The sequence below is a fragment of the Oncorhynchus keta genome, chromosome 9 (genome assembly GCF_023373465.1).
Source record: "Oncorhynchus keta strain PuntledgeMale-10-30-2019 chromosome 9, Oket_V2, whole genome shotgun sequence".
Taxonomy (NCBI): domain Eukaryota; kingdom Metazoa; phylum Chordata; class Actinopteri; order Salmoniformes; family Salmonidae; genus Oncorhynchus; species Oncorhynchus keta.
Genome location: NC_068429.1, coordinates 1,125,356 through 1,137,093, shown reverse-complemented (window position 1 = coordinate 1,137,093; position 11,738 = coordinate 1,125,356). Strand labels below are relative to the sequence as shown.

The 11,738-nt window shown below is 44.0% G+C and overlaps 1 protein-coding gene across 37 annotated transcripts in view; it reads left to right on the top strand.

Annotated features, from left to right (window-relative positions):
* The first annotated feature begins 352 nt into the window (after positions 1-352).
* The window catches only part of LOC118374032 (low-density lipoprotein receptor-related protein 1B-like), a 117,296-nt gene continuing 105,910 nt past the window's right edge, over positions 353-11,738 (top strand). For all 37 annotated transcript variants that reach the window (XM_052524877.1, XM_052524873.1, XM_052524865.1 and 34 more), the window contains exons 1-7: positions 353-450; positions 709-828; positions 1,004-1,234; positions 1,975-2,088; positions 2,557-2,676; positions 2,872-2,997; positions 3,076-3,279. In XM_052524877.1, the coding sequence (XP_052380837.1) occupies positions 393-450; positions 709-828; positions 1,004-1,234; positions 1,975-2,088; positions 2,557-2,676; positions 2,872-2,997; positions 3,076-3,279 (973 nt within the window). In that variant the 5' untranslated portion in view covers positions 353-392. The remainder of the gene's footprint in view (positions 451-708; positions 829-1,003; positions 1,235-1,974; positions 2,089-2,556; positions 2,677-2,871; positions 2,998-3,075; positions 3,280-11,738) is intronic.

Genomic DNA, 11,738 nt, shown 5'->3' with positions numbered 1-11,738 from the left:
GCCACTGCTGGTTCTAGCTACGTTAACAATCTAATCACATTATTTTAAGCGAGACATCGTGGTATTGGGAATCCAAGTAAAGAATCTCTTAGCACCACTACATCGCCAAGACAAAAAACGTCAGGGTCAGCGATGTTAGGATTTTGAAAGTTGTGTAGTGTACGCCAGGCATAAAGATGCTTTAAAGAAACCAGCCCCATGTCTTTATCCTATGGCTCTATCTTCCCTTCCCCCTCCAATCAACATGCAGCTGGTGATCCCAGTGACCCTCCAATGAGAACAGAGTGTAGTTAATTAGACCAATCAGAACCATGTGTAGTTGATTGTTACTCAATAAAGACTATCCCTGTAAGGCTTGTACTGTTTGTGCCTAACAAGCTTCATGGTCGGTCATGGAACTGCTGCAGTTCACATGTCTGCTTTTACTTATCAGCTTGAAATGTTTGACAGGTAAAATGGTTCTGAATGAGCTGCAGTATTAAGCTTATTCATTTTTGTCTTGTAAACATTGATTGATATAATGTAGCCTTACAGTAGAAAACACCTGCCAGTTATTTGTGTGGAATGTTTTGTGCCTTGTAGGTTTGGGCACTAACCTGTGTGGGCCCTAACCCGTGTGGGCCCTAACCCGTGTGGGCCCTAACCCGTGTGGGCCCTAACCCGTGTGGGCCCTAACCCGTGTGGGCCCTAACCCGTGTTGTCTTGTAGGTTTTGGCCAGCAGTGTGGGGGTAACCAGTGGCAGTGTGATGATGGAGCTTGTCTGCCTCTTTCCTGGCACTGCGATGGAAATGGAGACTGTATGGACGGCTCTGATGAAATGGCCTGCCGTAAGTTATGCTGTGTTTCACTGTTTCTGCTCTCTTCCAGGAGAACATATTTGTTGATGTGAAGTTCTAAATGTAACATTAACCCTGTATTTACTGTTGACCTATATCACTTAGGTCTGTTAAATGTATTTACTGTAGTCTGTTCACAATAGGTCTGTTTGTCCTTGTTCCCCAGCCTGTCCTAGGGGCCAGGTTGCCTGCATGGCCGGGGCTCCTGGTTGTGTAAATACCTCTGCAGTATGTGATGGGCTGCGCCAGTGTTCTGATGGGTCTGATGAGTTTAACTGCCCAGAGAACCAGGGCTGTCTGCAGGGGGACTGGAGGTGTAGGAATAAGATCTGCATCCCCAAGGATCTATACTGTAACGGTGCTAACGACTGTGTGGACAACTCTGATGAGGCCTGTGGTGAGATATTATGGAAACAACGAGAGCATGTATGTGATACTATTGAATTTAGGAACTATTCAGTTACCATTTAATGGGAGCTATTATGGAAACGCGAAGCGCAAGTATTTTGGCCTGTGTACAGTAGTATGTAGTCACAACATAAGACCTTCAATTGTGTAGGCAATGCCATGCACATTTAAACAGTAAGAAAAAAAACTGTTCCAAATTACATTTGAACTAACTTTACCAATTGTCTGTGGTGTTGGACATTCAGCCGGTCAACATTTTACAAAATATCCATAGGAAAGCATAATTAAACAGACATGGCAATAAAAAATGTTTGCTCATGACCGAAAGCATGGGCACAGGAAGGACAGTGCATGCACGGGAACCATGCATTCTAACTGAAGTCTTGCAGGTGTTGACATGGTCTTGCCTATGTGCCAGGTGATACAAATTCAATCTTCATAACCGGTGTTCTAAAACCTTGGTTTAACAATACATTCCTACGGTTATTTTGTCAAACATTTTGAGCAGCTGAAGGGCCAACTTGACAGACAACTGATAGAGTATGTTTACATGTTATTTCATTCAACATTCTGGCTTCCATGTTTTTGCAGTGACAATATATCAATAAATTAGACTGACAAAAAATAATCAGGCGAAGTAGTATGTAACCTACAGGTCTGGGCATGTGTTTGTTCCTCTTGCAGGAAGGCATGTAGTGTGGTAGTTTTGATGTGCTTTTACTCTTCCAGGCCGGTGTGGGCCAATGGCTGTGCGTTGTCCTGGAGGCGCGTGTCTGACTGAAGATGAGAGATGTGATGGAAAATTGCAGTGCTCTGATGGCAGTGATGAACCCTCTACCTGTGGTAGGAAATTCTAACCTTTGACCGCTAACCCTAACCTTCAGTCTAACCCTTTACCGGTGGTAGGAAATTCTAACCTTTGACCGCTAACCCTAACCTTCAGTCTAACCCTTTACCGGTGGTAGGAACCTCTAACCTTTGACCGCTAACCCTAACCTTCAGTCTAACCCTTTACCGGTGGTAGGAACCTCTAACCCAGAGGTTTCAAACATACGGCTCACTGGCCAGAACCGGCCCCTTGGCCAATTCAATCATGTGGATTTTGAGGGGAAAACTATCTGTACACAGATCATTAAAACCAACATTTATTGACTTTTCAATCTGTCTGCTAATAATCATCCAAACAAAAGCAAGAACAGAATTCTTTGCCAATTTTGACCGCAATGAAATAACCTCTTATTCATAACTGACTGTTATGGCATCTGAAACATGTCGAAGGACAGGCGGATCTGACTCCTCTCTACCTTCCAGGGAGGACCTGTTCAGAAGAGAACGGTGGCTGCAGTCACTCCTGTGTGGATCAGCCCTGGGGAGCCCTCTGCTCCTGTCCTAAAGGCTATAGGCTGTCTGCTAACGGAGCTTCCTGTCTGGGTGAGAATGTCTGATCCTGTTGCGTTATTGTCATGACTGGTTTCATTATCTATTCCTTTACTGTAAGCCTAAATACTATAAACCCCTTTGTAGATGTGAATGAAAGCGCTCTGCCTTAGATGGGTTCGGGTCCTCTGTAGCTCAGTTGGTGAGGGTTAACTCAAATACTGAACCGGTTTGCTCTCCCCTCTTTAGATGTGGATGAATGCGCTCTGCCTTATGGTCCATGCATGCACTTCTGTGTCAACACACCCGGGTCCTTCTACTGCCACTGCCGAGATGGCTTCCAGCTTCAAGGAACCACCTACTGCTATGCTAAAGGTGACTTTTCATAGTAACATTAGTTTGATTAACTTCTGACTAGTTATCTAAACCTGTTCAACATCCGATGCTTTTCAGGAAATTATACAAAGTTTCTGACTGCAAAGAAGGGAACTATCGGATTCCTGAATCTGAAGACTCTGAGATTCGAGTCCATTCAGAGTATTGGCTATGATCCTCTGGCCTTGGCCTTTGACCTCTCCAGGAGCTCATTCTACTGGGCTGATGACCAGGGGAACATCTACAAGGCTAAGGAGCAGCAGCGCAGGATCCTTTATCATGGTTGGTGTCTTCTGATTCTCTATCATGATTGGTTTCTGCTGATGTAGCAGGTTCTAGAGGTCTTTATGGCTCCACGTGTACCTGAATACCCGATTAGGGACCTGAGCAGGTCCGGATCCAGAACTCCAATTCTCACAGGTCTGGTTCGGATCTGATATGATTATCATTGTTAGAACCCAAACGGTCTGCACGCGTGCTCCATCGAGCATGAATTTATTTTGTCCCCCTACACCAAACACATAAAAACGACACGCAGGTTGAAATATCAAAACAAACTCTGAACAAATGACATTAATTTGGGGACAGGTCGAGAAGCATTAAACATTTATGGCAATATAGCTAGTTGGCATGCACTTGCTAGCTAATTTGTCCTATTTAGCTAGCTTGCTGTTGCTAGCTAATTTATCCTTGGATATTAAAATGTGTTTGTTATTTTACCTGAAATGCACAAGGGCCTCTACTCCGACAATGAATCCACACATAAAAATGGTCGACCGAATCGTTTCTAGAATCTCTCCTCCTTCCAGGCTTTTCATTGTATAACATATGATGATTGCCATCTAAAATTTCAAAATATTACCACAACCAGCAACAGTTTGTCTTTCAATCACCCATATGGGTATAACCAATGAGATGGCACGTGGGTACATGCTTCTATAAACTGAGGAGATGGGAGAGGCAGCACTTGCAGCCTGATCTGTTTCAGGAATAGAAAGGACTTCTATTTTAGCCCTTGGCAATGCAGACACTCATTGACGTGCGCAAGCAGTGGGTGCAATAATTGAATAACATATATGTATTTATTTTGTGACGTGAGCGGTGTGGTTAGCCTATCAGGGTCTGTAATTTTAATTGACTTGTCCGGAAGGGCCCATACAGATCTGATGGCGACTGCTGCAGTAGAGAGAAATTGTAATTTATGCTGCTGCTCTTGGTTGTCACGAGAGTGGCGCATGTAACTAGTTGTTGGTCAATCAGTCAAAGCAGCAAAAGACTACAGTCAAAGCCTCTGGCAAAAGTTACGAGATACTGCATCTATGAAATTTAAAATAACATTAGAGAAGGATAAGCTACAATGACCAAAAGCCAACAGGTAGGGAGCTACTTAACATTCTGATTGGAGTTATTTTTTAACTCTGGTACGAGAGTACATGCAGCCTCAATTAGCCAAGCTAGCTAGCTTAACTAGTTTCTCCTGGTTTGATAGTCAACAGGTACTACGTAATCATATTGGATGACAACCAATCTGGATCCTGACGGTTGGTTCATTCTGATAGGATACTGTGATGGTTGGTTGGTTCTGATGTAGCAGATTTTTATTTTTTAATGAACTAATTTAACCTTTAACTAGGCAAGTCAGTTAAGAACATTGTCATTACAATGACGGCCTACCAAAAGGTAACAGGCCTCCTGCGGGGACAGACCAGCTGGCCGGTGTGTTTACGGACATATTCAATCAATCCCTATACCAGTCTGCTGTTCCCACATGCTTCAAGAGGGCCACCATTGTTCCTGTTCCCAAGAAAGCTAAGGTAACTGAGCTAAAAACTAGGAACTTAAAACTTACTACCCTCTCCACTACTGTTCCATCGATGTGGATAGGGGGGTGTTCCCTCTGCTGTTTCCTGAAGTCCACAATCATCTTAGTTTTGTTGAAGTTGAGTGTGAGGTTATTTTCCTGACACCACACTCCGAGGGCCCTCACCTCCTCCCTGTAGGCCGTCTCGTCGTTGTTGGTAATCAAGCCTACCACTGTTGTGTCGTCCGCAAACTTGATGATTGAGTTGGAGGCGTGCGTGACCACGCAGTCGTGGGTGAACAGGGAGTACAGGAGAGGGCTCAGAATGCACCCTTGTGGGGCCCCAATGTTGAGGATCAGCGGGGTGGAGATGTTGCCTACCCTCACCACCTGGGGGCGGCCCGTCAGGAAGTCCAGTACCCAGTTGCACAGGGTGGGGTCGAGACCCAGGGTCTCGAGCTTGATGACGAGCTTTGAGGGCACTATGGTGTTGAATGCCGAGCTGTAGTTGATGAACAGCATTCTCACATAGGTATTCCTCTTGTCCAGATGGGTTAGGGCAGTGTGGTTGCATCGTCTGTGGACCTATTTGGGTGGTAAGCAAATTGGAGTGGGTCTAGGGTGTCAGGTAGGGTGGAGGTGACTAGTCTCTCAAAGCACTTCATGATGACGGAAGTGAGTGCTACGGGGCTGTAGTCGTTTAGCTCAGTTACCTTAGCTTTCTTGGGAACAGGAACAATGCTCACTCGGTGTCCATGAGTGAGTCTTTGAATGAAGATATTGAGAACACTGTCCAGTTTTAGTGTTTGTTGCAGATCGTTTCAGTCGCTAGCTGCAGAGAACTGAAGACTAGTGACTTGTGGATGTGTGCTTTGGGGACCTTACAAAATGTGACTGGCAGAATGGGTGTTATATGTGGAGGATCAGGGCTGCAGTAGATATCTCTGATAGGTGGAAGTGATGCCTAAGAGGGTTTTATAAATAAGCGCATCAGCCAGTGAGTCTCGTGACGGGTATACAGAGATGACCAGTTTACCGAAGAGTATAGAGTAGTGGTGTGTCCTATAAGGAGTATTGGTGGCAAATCTGATGGCCGAATGGTAAAGAACTTATAGCCGCTCGAGAGTACCCTTACCTGCCGATCTATAAATTATGTCAACGTAATCTAGCATGGGTAGGATGGTCATCTGTACAAGAGTTAGAATGGCAGCTGGGTGAAAGGAGTGATTACAATAGAGGAAACCAAATCTAGACTTCACTTTAGCCTGCAGCTTTGATATTTGCTGAGAAGGACAGTGTACCATCTAGCCATACTCCCAAGTACTTGTATGAGGTGACTACCCAAAGCTCTAAAACCACAGAGGTAGTAATCACACCTGTGGAGAGGGACATTTTTCTTAACAAACCACATTACCTTCGTTTTGGAGATGTTCCGAACAAGGTTAAGGACAGAAAAAGATTGTTGGACACTAAGAAAGCTTTGTATTTAACACAAAATCCAGGGAGGAAGTAGAAGACTGTATCGGCATATACATGGATGAGAGCTTAGACAGTACGAAGCTATGTTGATGTATATTGGGAAGTGTGGGGCCTAGGATCGAGCCTTGAGCTACACCCTTGGTGACAGGCAGTGGCTGAGACAGCAGATTTTCTGACTTTATACACTGCTCTCTTTGAGGGGTAGTTGGCAAACCAGGCCAAAGACCTCTCAGACAACTCCTTAGCCGGCCCACAAATGGTCTACTGTATCAAAAGAATCGGCCAAGTCAATAAAAATAGTAGCACAACATTGCTTAGAATCAAGGGCAATGGTGATCAAAATCAAATCAAATGTATTTATATAGCCCTTCGTACATCAGCTGATATCTCAGTGCTGTACAGAAACCCAGCCTAAAACACCAAACAGCAAGCAATGCAGGTGTAGAAGCACCTGATATCATTGAGGACCTTAGATGTTGCAGTGACACATCCATAACTTGAGCGGGAACTAGATTGCAGAGAAAATACTATAGACATCAAGAAAGCCAGTCAGTAGAGTATTGACAAGTTTTTCCAATGCTTTTGATACAGGGTGAAAATAGGCCTATAACATTTAGGATCAGCTTGATCTCCGCCTATAAATAAAGGACTAATGATGGCCCTTAAGTGTTTTGGTACCTACTGGAAAGCTTTGTTCACACCTTTCTAAGCTTTAGCCCCACTCATCTCTTTAAGAATTCACATGTGAGACTATGTACTAAACAACCAAAGCTTTTCAATACTAAAGGCTGGCTTATACTTACTGGACTGTTCATACATTTAATCGAGTGCCAGAGTGTGCTCTGGGCGTTTGTAAACTCAGAGCTTTGTCAGATTGTCCGTTCATAAAATCAAAGCATTTCGCTCTTGGAGCATTCCGAGCACACACTGGATGCTCTGGCCGAAAGTAGTGTTAATCTGAGCGTTGATCTGGCCTTAACAGTCAAGCACCCAGGCTAACCATTGGCTAGCTTGCTAAATACTTCGAAGCGAATGAGTACTTATAAGGGCCCACAGGGCTGCTGTGTTCTGAGCCAACTGCAATTTGTCTAAGTCCCTCTTTGTGGCACCTGACCACACTACTGAACAGTAGTCTGGGTGACAGAACTAGGGCCTGTAGAACTTGCCTTGTTGAGTGTTACGAAGGCAGATCAGTTTATTATGGACAGACTTCTCCCATCTTAGTTAATGTTGTATCATTATGTTTTGACCATGACAGTTTACAATCCAGGGTTACTGCAAGCAGTTTAGTCACATCAGCTAGCTCAAATTTCACATTCATTATGAGATGTAGTTTAGCTTTGGGGATTAGTGAATGATTTGTCCCCAATACAATGCTTTAAGTTTTGGAAATATTTGACTAAGTCATTGCTACCATTCTGAAACTAACTGCAGCTCTAAAGTGTTGCAGTCATTTCAGTTGCTGTAGTAGCTGACATGTATCGTGTTGAGCTTTACACAAAGCCGGTGGCATGTCATTAGTAAAGACTGAACAAAGGTGGCCTAAACAGCTACCCTGGGGAATTTCTGATTCTACTGGGATTATGTTGTAGAGGCTTCCATTAAAGAACACCCTTTGTGTTCTGTTAGACAAGTAACTCCTCATCCACATTATAGCAGGGGGTGTAATGCAATATCACACGTTTTTCCAGCAGCAGACTATGATCGATAACATTTAAAAGCTGCATTGAAGTCTAACAAGACAGCCCCACAATCAATTTATCATCAGTTTCTGTCAGCCAATCATCAGTCATTTGTGTAAGTGCTGTGCTTGAGTGTCCTTCCCTATAAGCATGCTGAAAGTCTGCTGTCAATTTGTTTACCGTGAAATAGCATTGTATCTGGTCAAACACAATTTTTTTTACACAAGTTTACTAAGGGTTGGTGATGGGCTGATTGGTAAGCTATTTGAGCCAGTCAAGGGTTTTTTACTATTCTTGAGTAGCGGAATGGCTTTAGCTTCCCTCCAGGCCTGAGAGCACACACTTTCTAGTAAGCTTAAATTGAAGGTGTGGCAATTGTCCATTATCCTGAGTCATTTTCCATCCAGATTGTCAGACCCAGGTGGCTTATGATTGTTAATAGATCACAATAATTATTTCCTCTTCCACACTGACTTTACGGAATTCAAAAGTAAATTCTTGTCTTTCATAATTTGGTCAGATACTTTGATGTGTAGTGTTAGCATGGGCTTAAGGTGAGGCAAATGAACCTGTAGCCTTATTACTTCAACAGTATTCAACATGAGATCGTCTAAGCTTTACAGGAATGTGGTTCTGAATTTAGACGAACATCGCCCACTTTGGCATTTGTCTATTCGGTCGATGTTATAGCTGTGTATTGCTACCACTGTATCATCAAAGGTATTATCTAAGGGAGCTTCAGAATATGAATGTAATCTGTTACACGTAAGTTATTGACTTCATGGAACCTTGTTTCTCAGGATGCATATGTTAATATGGGACATTTAACACTTCTGGGTTGCTTGATGGTTAATGCTTTACTGGGAAGCTTATCAGAAGTAGACTTCCTCAGTGCTAACAGTGTAACTCTGGTTCATAGGTTGAGGTATTCAGGGCAATTAGGGGGACAATGTTTCTTCACATTTAACTTTGTAGATAATGTTGCTGCTACTGTCTATGACTGAAAAGAGCTACTGGACATCAGAACAGCGATTACTCACCTTGAACAGGACAAATAATTTGTCTTGAACGAGTCGGACGAGAGGGATTTAATCCAGACACCCTAACAGGCCCTCAACCCAGTCATTCGCAGGTTAAAGAGACGCAGGTATCGTGGAAGGTTGTCATTGTCTTGAGGATATGGCGGCGAGTGGCTAATCTGCCTTTAGCATCGGTACTACTGGCCAACAAACAATCGTTGGATAATAAAGTGGACGATCTACAAGCACGTATATCCTACCAATGGGATATTAAAGAGTAATATCTTATATTTCACAGTCGTGGCTGAATGACGACATGAATAACACACAGCTGGCGGGTTATACACTGTAGCAGCCTCTTGTATGACAAGGGGTGGTGGTCTATGTATATTTGTAAACGGGTGGCGCACGATATCAAAGTCTCTAGGTTTTGCTAGCCTAAGGTAGAGTATCAGCTGTAGACCACTCTATCTACGTACCTAGAGTTGATCTATGTTCTTCATAGCTGTCTACATACCACAACAAACCGATTCTAGTACTAAGACAGCACTCAATGAGCTGTATACGGCCATAAGCAAACAGGCTCAATGAGCTGTATACGGCACTCAATGAGCTGTATACGGCACTCAATGAGCTGTATACGGCCATAAGCAAACAGGTGGAGGTGGCTATGGACTTGAATGCAGGAAAACTTGCATCGATTTGAACTAATTTCTATTATGTTAATGTGCAACCGGAGGAAAACAAACTGACCAACTTCACTCCACACAGAAAGCTCTCCCTTGCCCTAAATTTGGCAAATCTGACCATAATTACATCTTCCTGCTTATAAGCAAAAACTGAAGGAAGCACCAGTGACTGGGTCAATAGTGGTCAGACGAAGCAGATACTAAGCTACAGGACTGTTTTTCAAGCACAGACTGGAATTTGTTCCGGGATTCTTTCGATGGAATTGAGTACACCACATCAGTCACTGGCTTCTTCAATAAGTGCATCGATGACATCATTCCCACAGTGACTTCGTACACACCCCAACCAGAAACCATTGATTACAGGCAACATCCACAATGAGCTAAAGGGTAGAGCTGCAGCTTTCAAGGAGCCGGACTTTAACCCAGAAGCTTATAACATATCCCGCTATGCTTGACAAACCATCAAACAGGCAAAGTGCCAATACAGGGCTAAGATTGAATGCGCTGACGCTAGTCTTGTTGCAGGACTTGCAAACTATTAGGCTACAAAGGGAAGCACAGCCGCGAGCTGCCCAATGAGACGAGCCTACCAGATGAGCTAAAATACTTCTATGCTCGCTTCGAGGCAAATAACACTGACACCTGTATGAGAGCATCAACTGTTCCAGACGGCAGTGATCACGCTCTCTGTAGCCGGTATGAGAAAGACCTTTTTAAACAGGTCAACATTCACAAGGCATGCGCTGACCAACTGGCAAGTATCTTCACTAACATGTTCAACCTCTCCCTGTCTGAGTCTAATACTAACATGTTTCAAGCAGACCACCATAGTCCCTGTGCACATGAACACTATGGTAACCTGCCTAAATGACTACCGATCTGAAGCACTGTAGCCATGAAGTGCTTTGAAAGGCTGGTCATGGCTCACATCAACACCATCCCAGAAACCCTAGACCCACTACAATTTCCATGCTGCCCAAACAGATCCATAAATGGGATCCCGATTGCACTCCAATGCTGCCCTTTCACACCTTGTCAAAAGGAACACCTATTTGAGAATGCTGTTCATTGACTACAGCTCAGCGTTCACCACCATAGTTCCCTCAAAGCTCACCACTAAGCTAAGGACCAAGAGACTAAACACCTCCCTCTGCAACTGGATCCTGGACATCCTGACAGTTCACCCCCAGGTGGAAATGGTAGGCAACAACACCGCCACTCTAATCCTCAACACGGGGCCCCTCGGGTGTGTGCTCAGTCCCCTCTACTCCCTGTTCACTCATGACTGCATGACCAGGCACGACTCCAACACCATTAAGTTTGCTGATGACACAAGTGGTAGGCCTGATCAACGATGAGACCGCCTATAGGGAGGTGGTCAGAGACCTGGCCATAGTGCCAGGACAACAACCTCTCCCTCAATGTGATCAAGACAGGAGATTGTGGACTACAGGAAACGCAGGACCGAGCACGCCCCCATTCTTATTGACGGGGCTGTGCTGGAGCAGGTTTAGAGCTTCAAGCTCCTTGGTGTCAATCACTAACAAACTAACATACCTTAAGGGAACATTTTGAAATTCGCCGTATGGTTAGTGAGAAAGTCCATATTGCAAATGTACCGTCCCTTACCAGATGTCCGAAAACGTTTGTAAAATTTGCGGACAGCGCCGTGCGGCAGGGCGCTGTCTACCGGGACGTCATCAAATGAACTCTATCGGACATTCGGTTTCCATTTGATAAAATAATCTAATTTTGGTCATTTTTCCATTGTCCTGATAAATTCCACAAGAGGGCGAATGGAATCATATTGCAAATGTACAAAACATCACGAATCACGACGTGGCCTTCTCTCCAAAACAGAAGTCTTCGAAGACGAAACTTGGTGAGCGTAGGTTTGGAATAATGGGCAGTTGGCCCCGAACAAGATGGCGTCTAGGCCTCAACGGTTTTTGAGAAATGGGCATTTTTCTGGGATTAAAGGTCCAAAATGAAAATAGACCAATAATTTTTTTGCTTCACGTCAAAGTAAAGGAACCTATGGTGTCAAAAAAAATAATATTGTATCTAT